Source organism: Podarcis gaigeae (assembly GCF_964106915.1).
Source record: "Podarcis gaigeae genome assembly, chromosome: 6".
Lineage (NCBI taxonomy): Eukaryota > Metazoa > Chordata > Lepidosauria > Squamata > Lacertidae > Podarcis > Podarcis gaigeae.
Genome location: NC_139682.1, coordinates 4,394,308 through 4,413,305, shown reverse-complemented (window position 1 = coordinate 4,413,305; position 18,998 = coordinate 4,394,308). Strand labels below are relative to the sequence as shown.

General features: G+C 47.7%; 1 protein-coding gene across 5 annotated transcripts in view; it reads right to left on the bottom strand.

The window, feature by feature from the left end:
* ANGPT4 (angiopoietin 4) overlaps positions 1–10,504 on the bottom strand; it is a 313,202-nt gene extending 302,698 nt beyond the window's left edge. For all 5 annotated transcript variants that reach the window (XR_014565652.1, XR_014565653.1, XR_014565654.1 and 2 more), the window contains exon 1: positions 9,953–10,504. Coding sequence is in view for 1 of the 5 variants with exons in the window: in XM_083744465.1 (XP_083600591.1) it covers positions 9,953–10,276 (324 nt within the window). In the remaining 4 variants the exon portion in view is untranslated. The remainder of the gene's footprint in view (positions 1–9,952) is intronic.
* Positions 10,505–18,998: the final 8,494 nt, after the last annotated feature.

Sequence of the window (18,998 nt, the reverse complement as noted above, 5' to 3'; positions counted from 1 at the left end):
GGTTCCGTAACCCAAAAAAACACAGCCTGAAACGTCTGTAACCCGAGATATGACTGTACTTGTTAAACTCACACAGCTTTATTTTATCAGTGAGATTATTATTATTATTATTATTATTATTATTATTATTATTATTAATTCGTTTTATGCACCGCCCTATACCCAGAGGTCTCAGGATGGTTCACAAACAAGACCACAACATATAAAACCAAACCAAAAGCAATAACCCAATTTAACCCCCCCCAAAAAAAAGAACCACATTCTAAAAGGGTGTTGGATGTCAATAAGATCAACCAAAGGCCTGGTTAAAAAGGAACGTTTTTGCCTGGCGCCTAAAAGTATATAATGAAGGCGCCAGGTGAACTTCAACTGGGGAGAGCATTCCACAGACGGGGAGCCACTGCAGAGAAGGCCCCGCTCTCGTGTTGCCACCCTCCGCACCTCTCGAGGAGGAGGCACACGAAGGAGGGCCTCAGAAGATGATCTCAGGGTCCGGGTAGGTTCATATGGAAAGAGGCGGTCCTTGAGGGATTGCGGTCCTGAGTCGCTTAAGGCTTTATAGGTCAAACCCAGCACTTTGAATTGGGCCTGGAAACTTAATTGGTAGCCTGTGCAGTGGGACCAGGATCAGTGTAAAGTGCTCAAACCATCTTGCTCTGATGAGCAACCTGCACCAGCTGAAGTTTCTGAACCATCTTCAGAGGCAGCCCTATGTATAACCTGCTTTTTTAAAAAGAAAAAGAAAAAAGAAAAATAAATCACAAAAGTGAGCCTAATTAATTTGGCAGCTTTTTTTAAAGAGGTGTGTGTGTGTCTACAGGTGAAATGAGTTAAATTATTTTTAAGATGAGATCCAAAATGGCTGGTTTCAGAGGTGCCGTCTTATGGCCAAAACATGCAACGTCAGAACATTGTAAAAAAGAGCCCGGCTAGTGGATCGGGCCCATGGCCCATCTGGTCCAGCCTCCTGTTCCCACAGTGGCCAATGAGATGCCCCTCATGAGAAACCAGCAAGGAGGATTTGAACACAAGACCCTTCTGCCCTCCTGTGGTTTCCAGCAACTGATATTCAGAAGCATTGCTGCCTCCAGCTAGTAGCCATCAGTAGCCTCCTCCTCCTCCAGGAATTTGTCTAATCCTCTTTTAAGGGCCATCTAGGTTGGGGGCCCACACTGCCTCCTGTGGGAGGGAGTTCCATAGTTTAACTCTGGGTGTGATGGCCTGGGACTCAGGCTCGGACTCGGAGCCAGAGGAGTCTCAGTCTGCACTGGATCCTTTGCTTCAGGCATCACCTGAGCCAAGTCTGGGGCCTGATCCTGAAGAGCCCCAGTCTGCACAGGTTTCCCTGCAACAAGCACCAGCTGGGCTGAGACAGGGGCCTGAGCCTGCCCTGGCTCCAGATGGAGGGGTTACCTCGTCGCCTCCAGCTGGGCCATCTCTTACAGCTGCTCCACTACCGGTTGGGTCAGGGGAGGCTGAGGCAGCTCCTGGGTCTAGTAACCCACTGACGTCTCCTGAGCTGCAGAGACTAAGGTCGGAGAGAAGGAGAGACCTGAGTACTGGCAGGAGGAGTGCTCGCCTTCGGGCGAAACAGGGAGGTGAGTCACCGGGGGATCAGGACTGGCCGCTACCCCGACAAAGATGAAAGGCTGTCGGACACTGCCCCAGGTTGTGGGAGCAACATTGCTGTATGCTAGATCCTACCTGAGATCCTGTACCTGTCTTTGCCTGGTTTTCTGCCTCGTGTCCTGCCTTGACCCTGTCAAACTGACTCATCATGGTACCCTTGGATTTGGGGCTGGACCTAGACCATGTTGCTCAGGTTACCCCCAGGCCCAGCACTCTGGGCAATGTAAGTAAGTGCTTCCTTTTACATGTTCAGAATCTTCCAACATTCGTCTCAATGGATGAATACTAGTGTTATGAGGGAGGGAAACTGTATCAAACATATGTCGCAGCAGGAGCGGGAAACCTGATTTTAAGAAATTGTATTACATTAAAGTAATTTGGTTGGCTCTGTAATAATTTGGGCAATTAATATAAATAATTGCAGAAAACTTTTCTATGTCGATTTTCTCCATGCCACACATAATTTCATCAACGTCCATTTGATTTAATTTCCCCAGGGCGCTGATTAACCCCTGGCATAAAAACGCAGAGTCGGTTCCCCTCTGAAAGTCAGCCTATATTTGCATCTTTGCATGCAAACCAGCAAATTTTACGCAAATCCCTGGGCCGGGATTGTACCCCTGGCCATTTAAGCAGCACAGCACATCCTGCTCAGAATCTCCATTTCGAAGTGACCGTGGTGGAAAGCAGACCGAAGAGCGGGGGCTCGCAAGCATCACTCCCCCTGCAACCCCCCATTCCATTTCTCACGAGAAGAAGGCCCAGAGATTCCTCCCCCTTTGCCGGGGAACTCAGTTCCTTCCAGTTCTCCACCGGATGCTATGGGACGCTCTCTGGTCCCAACCCAATCAGGGATGGAGTTATTTGCAGGTCTGACGCAAGCAGCTGTAGCTTAGATGACAGACGAGAGGTCCAGCGGTCCTCTAGAGGGAAGACGACTTTTCTCCTCGCCATGGCTGTCTCCTATTTCGGAGGGAGTCGGCTGCCAAGAAAATAGTGGGGAGGAGGGAGAGGAGAGCTGGCCCCCCCCGATAGATATTCCTAGCTCCTTCTCTGAATCAATCAGCTTACCTCCCTCCAGTTTGTTACGGGGGGGGGGGGATCTAGGTGCGAGGCTGCTCAGTCACCCAGCTCGTCGGGCAGAGCCCGCAGGTCCCTGCAGAATAAAGAAAGGAGTCCAGCCACCAAATAGCTGTAGACCAAAGTTTATTGCGCAACAGGTTCAAAGAGGAATTTTGAACCCTGAGGATGGGGTGACAAGGACTTTTAAAACTTTCCCACCATATCCCAGAATACAGTTCGTACAGCATCTGTTATGTACTGAGTTGAAAAGGGTCCAAAAGGCAGCAGTCTGATTGGTCCTAGGACAATAGGATTCAGAATGCAGCAGTCTGATTGGTCCATAGGAGCCACCCAATCCAGCTCCAGGGGGAAGTGAATCTGCAACCTGATTGGCCTACAGGTGAATCCCAGAATTAGCCATTCCAATCGTGGGGCCCATTGTGTAATAATGTATATAAAGCAGACATTCTGGGAGAACTTCCATTCCTCCTCACCACTATGAGCTGAATAAAGAGCATGAAATCCACTCTCGACTCCGAGTAGATTTCAGCATCATTGCTACATCACTGACATGTCACAAAAGGGGAGGGGTAAACAGGGGTTATACTAGTTTAAACTGGGCAAATATGTCCAGACATGTCCTTGGTACAAGATTAACTCAGGTATAAGATTAGCATAGGCAAACACCTTCTGAAGTCCCACCACCCAAAGTACAATAGAACTTCCTTTGCATGTCTGGACCCCTTGGCAAGTCCGGTGATGGGATTAGGCTTTCCTTGGCCAACAATCAGCTCAGCAATTGTCACCTCTGAGCACTTCCTGGAGTCCCTGTTCCAAGCGTAAAATAGCGTTGGAATGGAGGAAACTAGCAAAGGAGTTGATTCTATATTAATTTTAAAGCTAGGTAACTTCCCTGAGCTGTCAAGTTGAAAGGATACATTCAGGCATAATATTCGTAACATTTAACAACTTTCAAGATGTGCCCCCTCCCCGTAATTTCCATAACAATTTCATATCTATCTTATCTATCTATCATCTATCTATCTATCTATCTATCTATCTATCTATCTATCATCTATCTATATCTATCTATCTATCTATCTATCTATCTATCTATCTATCTATCTATCTATCTATCTATCATCTATCTATCTAGCATCTATCTATCTATCTATCTATCTATCTCTATCTATCTATCTATCTATCTATCTATCTATCTATCTATCTATCTATCATCTATATCTATCTATCTATCTATCTATCTATCTATCTATCTATCATCTATCTATCTATCATCTATCTATCTATCTATCTATCTATCTATCTATCTATCTATCATCTATCTATCTATCTATCTATCTATCTATCTATCTATCTATCATCTATCATCTCTCTATCTATCTATTAATGTCATGGTTGTGTCTCCTGTTCTTTACTTCCACTCTCATGAGAAAAAAAAATGCGCAGGCCAATTGCTGGCTGAGAAATAAACTTATCCCCACCTCCCAATGCTCTTCTGGCTAATGACTGCAAAGGGCCAGGCTGACGGACAGGCATATAACACATCTTTTGTCAAAAATTGCCTTCACACTCCATGGTTCTCACACTTTTTTCTCTAGGCAACACTTTCGAGATAAAAATTTGCTTGCACCACACCAAAATTTTTTCATTGATAAGAAATGTGTTGGGAAACAAAAATAAACAACTCCTAGCATTCATGACACAGAACATGACTACTTTATAATATGATCACGGGACATGCAGAAAGTATAAAACGATGCAGCTACATAAGAAAAAATGTATCACTCCCAAAATATAATCATAAGTGCCTTAACTGTAAGAGTAAGAGAAAATACCTAAACACAGTAAGAGGAATGAACTCACTTTTGCAAATAAAAGAAATATTTCGATACTATGCCATACTGCACTGAAATGTTTAGATGTTTCTTCGACGGTCCTTGAATCTTCCTGCCACACTTGCCAGCCTCTTCTGCCACATCAGTGTGGCGCATTGCACACCCTTTGAGAACCACTGCCTTAAGACACACAGACGCACACACACACACAAATTTGCTCTGTGATTCTTACATTGCAGTGGGTTGGACTACAGTCAAACCTCACGTTATGTTTGCTTCATGTTACGTTCTTTCAGGATACGTCCCGTGGCGACCCGGAAGTACCGGAAAGGGTTACTTCCGGGTTTCGCCGCTTGCACATGCGCAGAAGCACAAAATGACGCCACACGCATGCGCAGAAGCACAACCCATGCATGAGCAGACGCGCCGCTGCGGGTTGCACTCTTTTTATGTTGCAAGCGGGCCTCCGGTACAGATTCTGTTCGCAACCAGAGGTACCACTGTAGATGACTTTTGGGGTTCCTACCAACTACATTTCTATTACAGTGGTACCTCGGGTTACAGGCACTTCAGGTTACAGACGCTTCAGGTTACAGACTCTGCTAACCCAGAAATAGCACCTCGGGTTAAGAACTTTGCTTCAGGATGAGAACAGAAATCGCATGGCAGTGGCAGCGGGAGGTACCTCAGGTTAAGAACAGTTTCAGGTTAAGAACAGACCTCCAGAACAAATTAAATTCTTAACCCGAGGTACCACTGTATTCTTTTATGTTGTGAACCGCCCTGAGGTCTACAGATGAAAGGTGATATGCAAATGTAATTAATTAATAAATTAATAATTAATAGATATGATTCTATATTAGATCACTGGAATTTAAGTTTTCAGTTCTTTGGCATTGCCTGACATTGTCTGTGCAGAGTCCACCCCCTCATCCACCGCCCTTGCACATCAGCACACATAAATTGTTGCCTGCAAGCCTCCGAAAATCCCCCCGGGAGCTGAGTTTAGATGAGCCCCAGAAGCAAAGTTCCGGTAGCAAGATGAACCAGAGGTCACTGGGGAACCACATCCTCCTGACCCTCCTCAACTCCCAGAGGTAGGATTAGTGATGGCCGGGGGGTTGGTGTGGTGGAGAGGGACTGGTCGTCGCGGGGGCGGGAGGAAGAATCATGCCACGTCCAATATTCACACACATTGTCTCCTTCAGGCCAGGCTATGAGTGAGTGCTCAGCTGGAGAGGAAGGCACTCTGCGCATGCTCAGTAGCTTCACTCCATCCAAGAGTACAGATAAAAACTAGTTCTCTAGCCTCCTCCCTCGTAGACTCCAAATATTTCCAGATCTTTACTATTTGGCTCTAGCAAATTATATCTCTTCCGTCCTCTCCAAAATGACAGCAACAGCTTTCTCTCTCTCTCGCAATCCCCACACACCGCAGTTCCCAAACTCTGTCATATTTCAGTGTGACCAAGAAAGAGGACCGAGGGCGGGGCTATGCCTATCAGGAGGTGTGGCCATGCAAATAGGCGCATGCTTAATTCTTAACGCCTGGAGTGAGAAGCAGAAGAAGAAAACCAGTGTCCCTGGGTGCATTCCCCCCCCATATGAATGAAATTTCCATTCTCATGGGCACACCAGGCACTTCTGCATTTGGGAACACTGCTTTGGGGAAGAGAAAAACACGCCCCTCGTCCCTGTCTCCGGAAAACCTCAGAGTAAAAGAGAACCTGAGAATTGTAGAGTTGGAAGGGACCCCCCCCCCCCAAGCCATCTGGTCCAACCCCTTGCAATGCAGGAATTGTGGGAATGTTCAGGGATGCAGGAGAGGATATATTGTCTGAGAATAGCCTTTCCAACTTGTGTTAACAAGTACGCAATTTAGCAGAGTAACGTCCCCCTTTTTAAACTCGCAGCGGATGCCTTTGCTCAGGCTCGCTAAAGCCTCTATAATAACTGTTCTGGTATTTCCCCCTTATTCCCTCATAAAAGATAAGACACAACACAGTCTTCTGTAAAAGTATAAAAAGAGTTTACTCACATATCATTCTGTTCACAATGGGATCCCAGAAGGCAGACTTAGCTTAGAAAAGTAACATATACCTAGAAACTATCCCATAAGACAGTCCTTTGTCCTCTCTTGGCTGGAAGCCAAAAGAGCATCTTTGGCTAAGCAGATGTTGGTTCTTTGATGCATGTAGTCAAAGAGAGAGAGATGGTTGCCCTGCCCTGTGATTTTGTCGTTACCTGCACAGGTGAGGCCACGCCCACCTCTAGTCACATGCAGAGGAAGTCTGTCCCAGCCCAAAAGGAAACAGGAAGTTTACCTGCTGGCTGGACAAACATTCCTCCCCATGTGTAAACACGTTCACTCTAGGAATGTTGTACTTGACTGCTCTTGTGTTTTACATCCCACAGGAATCTCAACTAAATCATCCATGACAGATGGCCACCCAACCTCTGCTTAAAAACCTGAAGGAAGGCCCGTCACTTTCCAAGGGAGTCTGACAGATCTCACTGCCGGAAAACTTCTCCTCATGTTTAGTTGGAATCTCGTTCCTTGCAGTTTGAATCCATTGGTTCGGACATGGCCCTGACTGGCCTGGATGCTGTTGAAATTGCATGTGGGGGTACAGTATGTGTTAGAAGCTGCCTTATACAGAGTCAGACCCTTGGTTCAGTATTGCCTACACGGATTGGCAGCAGCTCTTCAAGGCTTTGGATAAGGATCTCTCCAAGTCCTTTGGGGATTGAACTTTGGATCTTCTGTAGGTAGTGTAGATGGGACGCGGGTGGCACTGTGGGTCAAACCACAGAGTCTAGGACTTGCCGATCAGAAGGTTGGTGGTTCGAATCCCCGCAACGGGGTGAGCTCCCGTTGCTCGGTCCCTGCCCCTGCCCACCTAGCAATTTGAAAGCATGTCAAAGTACAAGTAGATAAATAGGTACTGCTCCGGCGAGAAGGTAAACGGCATTTCCGTGCACTGCTCTGGTTTGCCAGAAGCAGCTTAGTCATGTTGGCCACATGACCTGGAAGCTGTACACCGGCTCCTTTGGCCAGTAAAGCAAGATGAGTGCCGCAACCCCAGCATCGGCCACGACTGGACCTAATGGTCAGGGGTTCCTTTACCTTTAGGTAGGGCAGATGGTCTAACTCTGAGCCATGAACCTTCCCCTTTCTCTATGGCATGCAAAGGTGTGCTGGGCTGCCTTGTAACACACATGACTGAGTTGGCTCAGTTGGTAGAGCATGAGACCTTTATTCTCAAGGCTGTGGGTTCAAGCCCCATATTGGGGAAAAGGTTCCTGCATTGCAAGGGGTTGGAATAGACGATTCCCATGGTATTTTCCAACTCTGAATCTATGATACTTCTATGCAGAGCTATTTTTCTAGGGAAAAGGGGCCAGAATGCCACCCTCATTCTCTTAGAATGGCAATGGTGCCCACCTGAGAGGTGCCGGAACTCGTGAGTTGTGGCCGGAAAAAAAACTCTGCTTCTATGAAACTACTAAGGCTGTCCATCCATCATTTTGCTGCTGACCGGGGTAATATCTCCACCAAGCCCTCACCTGTCACACCTGGGTGTTTGTGCATGCTGGGTGTTCCTTCTTTAAACACATGAGATGTAACCGGCTGTACGTTTGAAAAAAATAATATATCATAATTATATTATAAAAATAATATTCATTGTATTGAATTGTAGATTTCAACAGAAGTGGCTCATAAAGTTCAACGAGAAAGGTAGAAGAACCAGCAGAACAGTTCATTCTTTTATCTTCTACCTTTTTCGTTGAACTTTATGAGCTACTGCTATTGAAATCTACAATTCAATACAGTGGTACCTCAGGTTAAGTACTTAATTCATTCCAGAGGTCCGTACTTACCCTGAAACTGTTCTTAACCTGAAGCACCACTTTAGCTAATGGGGCCTCCTGCTGCTGCCGCGCCGCCGGAGCGCGATTTCTGTTCTCATCCTGAAGCAAAGTTCTTAATCTGAAGCACTATTTCTGGGTTAGCGGAGTCTGTAACCTGTAGCGTATGTAACCTGAAGTGTATGTAACCTGAGGTACCACTGTACAATGAATAGTATATATTATTTTTTCAAATGTACAGCTGGTTACGTCTTGTGTGTTTATTGAATATGTTTCACGTAACCAGAGGTTTGTTTGTTTGTCCCCTGAGCCCGGCTTCGGCTGGGGAGGGCGGGATATAAATAAAATTTATTAAAATACATTTATTATTGTTGTTGTTTTGCAGGTGTTCCTTCTGAGCAAGAAAAACTGTGTGCGCCGCACCAATGCACTGAAATTCCAGTGAGTTAAAATTAAGTAGGTGCGTCTTTCTCCAGAGGTTGACAAACCCACCTGTATTTCCGTGACCTGGAAGTAAGGAAAGAGCTTCCTTGGGTGCCTGGAAGTGCTTCTGACTCAGGACCATAGAATTGTAGAGTTGCAAGGGGCCCTCAAGGATCATCCAGCTCAACCCCCTGTATATAGGGGTCACAGTTAATGAATTCCTAACAGATGGGCATCCAACCTCTGCTTTGAAACCTCCATGGAAGGAGAGCCTGTCGGCTTCCCAGGCAGTGAGGCGAGTGACTCATTGCACGCCTCCTCAAAAGTTAGAACCACCTCTTCATTCATTTCACAAGCGGGAAACTGAGGCTGAGAGGGGTCGTCAGCATCGGCAAGAGGGCTCAGGGCTCCTTGCCTTTTGCCCCAGAACCTTTTATGCGATACTAGGCCTTGCTATATAGTTAAAGCCACGGTTTTTCCAGTAGTGATGTATGGAAGTGAGAGTTGGACCATAAAGAAGGCTGATCACCGAAGAATTGATGCTTTTGAATTCTGGTGCTGGAGGAGACTCTGGAGAGTCCCATGGACTGCAAGAAGACCAAACCTCTCCATTCTGAAGGAAATCAGCCCTAAGTGCTCACTGGAAAGACAGATCCTGAAGCTGAGGCTCCAAGACTTTGGACACCTCATGAGAAGAGAAGACTCCCTGGAAAAGACCCTGATGTTGGGAAAGATGGAGGGCGCAAGGAGAAGGGGACGACAGAGGACGAGATGGTTGGACAGTGTTCTTGAAGCTACCAGCATGAGTTTGACCAAACTGCGGGAGGCAGTGGATGACAGAAGTGCCTGGCGTGCTCTGGTCCATGGGGTCACGAAGAGTCGGACACAACTAAACGCCTAAACAACAACAGGTCCCACTGATCCCAAACAAGCTTCTGACCTATAACTGCAGGATGAGTGTGCAATAGCTCCTGAGCACGTGCAGAGCATCTTTGGCCGTTGAGCCAAAGGCTGATGTCTAGGCTCAGGCAAGGGCAGGCTTGATTCACAGCATCTCTCCCCGTTTGTGGCTTCCACCCTCACCCCCCCGAAGACCCTTCCTTCCCCCTTACCTTCAGCAGCCATTGAGTGTTGTTTTCCAAGACCCTCTCCAACTGCTGGACCCGTTGGGTGGACTGGTCATCGCTCCACAGCAAAGGGCCGGCTGGTGAATCCCTCTGCAGCGTGTTGACGTTGAAGGTCTCCCCGGGGTGCTGGCAGGGTTGGGGATCGGCCTCTGGCAAGACGAAGGTGTAACTGCAGCGCCCGTTCTGAACCCGGTGAGACCTCCTGCGGATGCCCCCCTCGGCCGCCCTCCGCTGGCTGCCCACTGCCCAGGAAGCCGCGACCACCAAGAGACCCAAGGCCCCGACATTGAGTTTTGCAACCGTCCACATGGCTGAGCACGGAGGGGGTGGGTCTCGCCGAGTCCCAGGCCACCCACCACCCCTTGCACCGATCCAGCACCCAGTTGGTATTCTCAGGGTGTAGAAGCTGCTAGTCAGAACTCCCTTGGGTGCTGGTTCCGGAGACCCAGCTGAAGTGAAGCCTCCAAAAGGCTCTGCCCGTTCCTCAACACACACTGAAATCCTGCAAAATCTCGACTTCCTCTCACCCTGCCCCTCCTCCTCCTCTTCTCATTTTAACATTCTCCACCCCCCTCCAAGACTCTTTTATCATTATGCTGGCTCCAGTAACAATATTGGCCGGCCGGACATTTTTTATTTTTTTAAAAAAGAGAAGTTTGATGCATTTCCCCCCTCCTTCGTCTTCCTATCCCACTAACGGAGCTCAAGTTTCAGAAACGGGAGGTTTTTTTGCATACACATAACCAAGCCGACGGCTCTCTCCAGGGCTTTGCGCAGATCTTAGCAATGCTCCGTGGTTTGATTTGCATCCTGTCTGCTCTCTATCATTTTGTAGTCGATAGGCCAAAGGGCAAGTGAGGGGCCACACCAGCAAGCCGCATTGCCATGAGAAGGTGTGGCATTGTATCTGAAGATTGTCACAGATATGTTGCTCTGTTCTACCTCCCCTGTTGGAGGCAAGGACCTTGGGAAGTGCAAAGTTTAACTGTGGAACTCATTGCCACAAGAGGCAGTGACAGCCACCAACAGGACTGGGCAAATGCATGGAGGAAAAAAGGGCCATCACTGGGCACTAGCTACGATGGCTGTGCTCAGAGGCAGCAGTGCTTCTGAATGCCAGTTGCCGCAAACCACAGGAGTTGCTCTTGGGTTCGAATCCAGTATACATGAAGGAGCGTCTCCACCTCCATCGTTCTGCCCGGACTCTGAGGTCCAGCGCTGAGGGTCTTCTGGTGGTTCCCTCCCTGCGAGAAGTGATGTTACAGGAAACCAGGCAGAGGGCCTTCTTGGTGGTGGCACCTGCCCTGTGGAACGTCCTCCCATCAGATGCCAAGGAAATAAACAACTACCTGACTTTTAGAAGACATCTGAAGGCAGCCCTGTTTAGGGAAGCTTTTAATGTTTGATGCATTACTGTATTTTAATATTTTGTTGGAAGCCACCCAGAGGGGCTGGAGAAACCCACCCAGATGCCCGGGGTATAAATAATAAATTATTATTATTATTATTATTATTATTATTATTATTATTATTATTATTATCCTGCTTGCAGGTTACCCACAGGCATCTGGTTGGCCACTGTGAGAAAAAGATGCTAGATGGACTGTTGGCCTGATCCAGCCGGCTTTTCTTATATTCTTACATCATCTAGCCAAAGAAGTGGGCCACTTCTTTGAGATCTGTCAGGGTGCCCTGCTTCCTGACTCTTGGTCGGAGCTCTTTGTCCAAAGTCTGATCCTGATACCTGCCAATCCAAGTTGTTTGGAAAGAGAGAGGCATTGGAGAAGGTAAGGCACACCCAGACTCCTGTCGCTGTGGATTGGTGTGCTGGGCCCGGGGGTAACCCGAGCAACACAGTCAGGGTCCGGTCCCGAATCCAAGGGTACCGCTAGGAGTCAGTCCGACAGGTCCAAGGCAGGACACGAGGCAGGAGACCAGGCTAGGTCTGGCACAGGGTCTCAGGCAGGTTCTAGCAAACAGCAATGTTGCTCCTGCAACCTGGGATGGGGTCCGATAGCCTTTTATCTTTGTCTGGGTAATCTTTGTCCTGATCCCCTGGCGACTCACCTCCCTGTCTCACCCGAAGGTGAGCACTCCTCCTGCGAGTACTCAGGTCTCTCCTTCTGTCAGACCTTAGTCTCTGCAGCTCGGGAGATGTCAGTGGGTTACTAGACCCAGGGGCTGCCTCAGCCTCCCCTGACCCAACCGGTAGTGGAGCAGCTGTAAGTGATGGCCCAGCTGAAGGCAACGAGGTCATCCCCGCATCTGGAGCCAGGGCAGGCTCAGGCCCCTGACTCAGTCCAGCAGGGGTTTGTTGCAGGGGTACCTGTGCAGACTGGGGCTCTTCAGGATCAGGCCCCAGAGTAGGTTCAGATGCCACCTGAGGCAAAGGATCCGGTGCGGACTGAGACTCCTCTGGTTCCGAGTCCCAGGCCATTACAGTTGGCTTGAAGAAACAGTATTTTGTCGTTTGAAAGAGATAGGAGGCAGAGCGAATGGGGTGAAGGCGCCACAGGAATGCAGGGGCCACAGCCCCTCTCTAGAAGGACACTGACAAACTGGAACGTGTCCAGAGGAGGGCAACCAAAATGGTCAAAGGCCTGGAAACGATGCCTTATGAGGAACGGCTAAGGGAGCTGGGCATGTTTAGCCTGGAGAAGAGGAGGTTAAGGGGTGATATGATAGCCATGTTCAAATATATAAAAGGATGTCACATAGAGGAGGGAGAAAGGTTGTTTTCTGCTGCTCCAGAGAAGCGGACACGGAGCAATGGATCCAAACTACAAGAAAGAAGATTCCACCTAAACATTAGGAAGAACTTCCTGACAGTAAGAGCTGTTTGACAGTGGAATTTGCTGCCAAGGAGTGTGGTGGAGTCTCCTTCTTTGGAGGTCTTTAAGCAGAGGCTTGACAACCATATGTCAGGAGTGCTCTGATGGTGTTTCCTGCTTGGCAGGGGGTTGGGACTTGATGGCCCTTGGGGTCTCTTCCAACTCTATGATTCTATGATATGGTACCCAACTTGGCCCAGGTGCCTCATACAAATGCCTTGCTCCACCAGAAGCATGCAAACTCCCCAAGATGGCCCTGGTTTGGTTGTTCCAGAAAGTTCAGATCAGATAGGATCGTCTCTGAATGCAAACTGCCTTGAACCTCTCCCGTTTCACCCTTTCACTGTTTTTTCACCCCAGATTCTGCTTCAGTTGCACACCCTGCTCGTTCTTTCTGCCTCTTAGCCTTGCACCCGTTCTCCAGTCGGAGGCTCCTTGGTTGCAAGAGTTTGGCACCCTGGCCCCGTCCTAGGAGGCAAAGCAGACAGCAAGCCTCTGAAGCAAAGAGTGTTTCTTTCTTAGCACCCCTCTGCTCTTCATGCCATAACTCAGCAAATCCTTCTCTGATCAGGACCAGCTGTGACCTTGCTGGGTTCAGCTGAGCTGCATTCAGATTAGATCCAGGGCTTCCTCCTTCTCTGTGGTCTATTTATAACGTCCCAGGGAAATGAGTCAGGACTCGCCTGCAAACCTTTCTCACATCAAGGGATATTCTCTCTCAAGCCAGAAAGGATTTGGAGTCCTTGAGAGGACATCTGAGACTTCTTGAATAGGATGGGAGAGTCCGTTTGATTTGCATTTAAAGGCAAACCTGCCTGAGTCCCACTTTCTGAAAAGAGACGCAGACCAAAACACAGCTGTCTGTTGAAATTTGCACATTCCCGAATTTTGCAATGCAGTTCTCTGGCTCATTGAAATATACTCAGAGTCGAGAGTGAATTTCATGCTCTTTATTCAGCTCATAGTGGTGAGGAGGAATGGAAGTTCCCCCAGAATGTCTGCTTTATATACATTATTTACACAATGGGCCCAACGTGATTGGCTAATTCCTGGATTCATCTGTAGGCCAATCAGGTTGCGGATTCACTTCCACCTGGAGCTGGATTGGGTGGCTCTGGTGGACCAATCAGACCGCTGCATTCTGGACCCTATTGTTCTAGGATCAATCAGACTGCTGCCTTTTGGATCCTATTCAGCTCAGTACATAACACTCATAAACACAGATACTAGGATACGTGTGCATATATATGCATGTATTAGTGAAAACAACACAGAAAAATGCATTGCATTGGGCCAAATTGCTTTGCAAACATTTGTGCATAAGACAAATTGCAAACAACCAAGTTCCTCAGCACTAAGGAACATACCGGTGAGAAACATTCGCTTTGGTGCCATTTTAATTTTGGGTGTGGATTATTCTCGTGCGTTGAACACCAGCCTGTTATTATATGAATGTATTTGTCATTTCAAATTATATCCTGCCCTTCCTCCCAAAAGAGACATGTTTTGTTGGATACAAACCCATGACTAGGGGGCATCTGGAAACCTAATGGAGAAGCGAGATCTGTTGGGAGCCCCTCCATCCTATGCTCAGGTTGTATATGTGTGTAAATGAAACCATATACAGTGGTGCCTCGCAAAACGAAATTAATCCGTTCCGTGAGGCTCTTCGTATAGCGGTTTTTTCGTCTTGCGAAGCAAGCCCATTGACAGCTTAGCAGATTAGCGCTACAGCTGTCAAGCGGCTTCCAGCGATCAGCTGTTAAGCGGCTTATCAGCAGAACAGCTGATAAGCGGCTTAGCGGCTTAAGAAAAGGGCGAAAAAAGCGAAAAAAACCCGCGGGGGGATGCAAGATTTTTTTCGTCTTGCGAAGCAACCCCATAGGGGAATTCGTTTTGCGAAGCGCCTCCAAAACGGAAAACCCTTTCGTCTAGCGGGTTTTTCGTCTTGCAAGGCGTTCGTCTTGCGGGGCACCACTGTATCCGAAAGACACCACAGTCTCCACATACTTTCATTCCAAAGAAACAGAATCTGGGTAAGCACCTCAAACGCCTGGGGTCTGTCACCCCGGGAGACTGGGGCAGTGTGGAACAATAAAATTAAGGACGAGAAAGAGCTGTGAAGCAGCTTGGGCTCAATAATTCACAAACACACAAAAACAAAGCGAGATGATCTCAGGAACTGCAACCTTCCTCCTGAGCCTTAGATCCTGAATCTCAGGGGTGGAATCTTGGTGATAATGGGTAGATCCTACTTGATTTTTTTAAAAAAAGACCCAAAGTAGTTTACGAGAAAGATAAATCAATAAAATCACCAGTAAGAATTCGAAGCAATAATTTAAGACTTCTGTTAAAATAAAGTTCAAGGGACCCCTGACCATTAGGTCCAGTCGTGACCGACTCTGGGGTTGCGGCGCTCATCTCGCTTTATTGGCCGAGGGAGCCGGTGTACAACTTCCGGGTCATGTGGCCAGCATGACTAAGCCGCTTCTGGCGAACCAGAGCAGCGCATGGAAACACCGTTTACCTTCCCGCTGGAGCGGTACCTATTTATCTACTTGCACTTTGAGGTGGTTTAACCCACACCGCCACCCACGTCCCTTCTGTTAAAATAACTGTAGACTAAAAACAGATTACTGAAATTTCTCCACACTTCTTATTAGGGTCATGTTTTCTGGACCATCTTTGGGGCAAGTGATCTTGTGATGCACACTCCTTCCAGTTAAAATAATTCCATAATCCCAGAGATGGAAAGGCTTTTGTTTTGAGAGATTTTGCTCTGTTGTCAGTCAACAAATGAAAAATGGTTCTACTATAGCTGGCTTTCAAACTTAGTTGATTACTCTCAAAGGAATTGGTAACCGGTTTTTCCATCCACCCCCCTTCTACAGACTTCAGGCCTGGCCACCAAGCCCGGGACATGATTAACGGCAGTCGCAGTTCTCAGTGCCAGGCCAAGCTTGTTTTCGAGAGCATCCCCAGGGAAATTGAAGAGGCCCTCTTTGCACAACAGTGTGTTGCCAACCATAACACCAGAGAGAGAGAGAGAGAGAGAGAGAGAGAGAGAGAGAGAGAGAGAACAAGAACCAGTGACCTCCCATTTCTGGGGACCCCAAACTCTTCTTGTGCATTGCCTCAAGACTACCTGTTTATTGAGCATTCATCATAACTTGCTAGTGCAAAGTCAGATTATATCTAGTCTTGAAAGACCTACACTGGCTCCCAGTATGTTTCCAAGCACAATTCAAAGTGTTGGTGCTGACCTTGAAAGCCCTAAATGGCCTCGGTCCAGTATATCTGAAGGAGTGTCTCCACCTCCATTGTTCAGCCCGGACACTGAGGTCCAGTGCCAAGGGTCTTCTGGTGGTTTCCTCGCTTTGAGAAGCCAAATTACAGGGGATCAGGCAGAGGGCCTTCTCGGTAGTGGCGCCCTCCCTGTGGAACACCCTCCCACCAGATGTCAAAGAGAAAAACAACTACCAGACTTTTAGAAGACATCTGAAGGTAGCCCTGTTTAGGGAAGCTTTTAATGTTTAATAGACTACAGTGGTACCTTGGGTTAAGTACTTAATTCGTTCCAGAGGTCCGTTCTTAATCTGAAACTGTTCTTAACCTGAAGCACCACTGAAGAAGAAGAAGAAGAAGAAGAAGAAGAAGAAGAAGAAGAAGAAGAAGAAGAAGAAGAAGGGGAGTTTGGATTTGATATCCCGCCTTTCACTCCCTTTAAGGAGTCTCAAAGCGGCTAACATTCTCCTTTCCCTTCCTCCCTCACAACAAACACTCTGTGAGGTGAGTGGGGCTGAGAGACTTCAAGGAAGTGTGACTGGCCCAAGGTCACCCAGCAGCTGCAGGTGGAGGAGCAGGGAAGCGAACCCGGTTCACCAGATTACGAGTCCACCGCTCTTAACCGCTACCACTCTTAACCACTACACCACACTGGCTAATGGGGCCTCCCACTGCCGCTGCGCGGCTGGAGCACAATTTCTGTTCTCATCCTGAAGCAAAGTTCTTAACCTGAAGCACTCTTTCTGGGTTAGTGGAGTCTGTAACCTGAAGCGTATGTAACCTGAGGTACCACTGTATTGTATTTTAATATTCTGTTCGAAGCCGCCCAGAGTGGCTGGGGAAACCCAGGCAGATGGGCGGGGTATAAATAAATTCTTCTTCTTCTTCTTCTTCGTCTTCTTCGTCTTCTTCTTCTTGTAATATTTATTGTTATTGTTATTATTGTTGTTGTTGTTGTTATTGTTATTGTTATTGTTATTGTTATCTGAGTGGGGGTGCTTGTGTAATCTCACTGTATACAAGTCGTACAAGTGACAATAGTGTATTTCAATAATATATTGCTGGAGGAATGAAATGTCCCTATTTTCATTGCAGAAATGTTGATGAAGATTGCAGAGCCCAGGCAGGTTCATATGGGAGAATTCGGTCCTTCAGATAGCCTGGGCCAAACCTTCTTAATGGATAGAAAAAATTCTTCATTGTCTTGCAGTACAGCTAAGGTTCTACAACGTGGTTTATTGCCTTCTTCTCACTCTTCAAACCCAAGGTGATGCATTGCTTAGGTCCGAACAACACAAGAGAGACTCTTCGCATTTCTAGTCCTTGTCAGAGATGACGCAAGAGAAACTAGGAGAAATTCTCCCTTTCGCCCTGCCAGGCACCCTGGGCCCGTGCCAGCTGGGCAAATAAACATCCCAGCCGGCTCTGTTTAAATGTTGAGCGGGATCGCTCCTTTGAGATGCTGCCCTTTGGCCTGCAGTTGGGATGGGAACTAGCCCAGCTTTTCCTGTGTCCTAATGGAAACGGGAACGCTTGATGCAAACCCAGCCCACGTTAGGCCGATGGGGCAGGCTTGCAAAGCCCCACTTTGCCCCTCCTGGGAAGCAACTGTGATGCTGCTGCCACTTCTGGGAGGCTATTGCTGCAGCCCCACAGAATCATAGAGTTTTGCTCTATAAGACTCACTTTTTCCCTCCTAAAAAGTAAGGGGAAATGTGTGTGCGTCTTATGGAGCGATTGCTGGCTGCGCAGCTATCCCAGAAGCCAGAACAGCAAGAGGGATCGCTGCTTTCACTGTGCAGCGATCCCTCTTGCTGTTCTGGCTTCTGAGATTCAGAATATATTTTTTTCTTGTTTTCCTCCTCCAAAAACTAGGTGCGTCTTGTGGTCTGGTGCATCTTATAGAGCGGAAAATACGGTATCTAGTCTAACCCCCTGCAATGCTGGAATCACAGCTAAAGAATCCCGCTGTTTTTCTTCAAGCCTGCAAGAAATACTTGGTTTTATACTGGAACCCACAGGTCAAATAACCAGACCAGGTGCAAAACAAGGGGGTGGAACCCTGGAAACCTCCAGGATGGAGAAAACGAGGCATTTCCACCACATATGTAGGGATGCCAGTTCAGATAGCATCCCAGACGCTGAAATTTCAGGACACAAAGCTGAGACCTGGGGCGGGGGGGGGGGAGCATGGCATTGTCACTAGTGGAGGCCATTGGTGATGTTGTTGTGATGATACCCTGATGACGTCATTGGCTGGGCCTTGGAGACGGAGGTTAATTGGGAGAGGGGAGCGGACAGAGCGTCTATGCCAGGGGTCAGCAAACTTTTCCAGACCTTGTGGGGTGGGGGCGGACTATATTTTGAAAAGAAAAAAACCCAGAGATGCATTTGAAATAAAAGCACACATTCTGCTCATGTAAAAACCGCCAGGCAGGCCCCACAAATGACCCAGAGATGCATTTTAAAGAAAAGAACACTTTCTACTCATGTAAAAACAGGCTGATTTCCGGACCGTCCATGGGCCAGATTTAGAAGGTGATTGGGCTGGATCTGGCCCCTGGGCCTTAGTTTGCCTACCCATGGTCTATATCAGTGGTTCTCAACCTGTGGGTCCCCAGATGTTGTTGGACTACAACTCCCATCATCCCTGAGCTCTGGCCTTGCTAGCTAGGGATGATGGGAGTTATAGTTCAACAACATCTGGGGACCCACAGGTTGAGAAAGGCTGGTCTATATGCTATACTTTGCAGGCATCTCCTGCTGAGCTGAAGCTTGCAAGGAGCAGGCACAGCCCTGTTATCATCATAGTTATTGCTGTTACTGCTATTATCACGACTAAAGACCATATTATTCACCTGGACATCCATACTCTCCAACCTGCCACCTTGAGAGAGCCAGGTGAACCTGGAGGT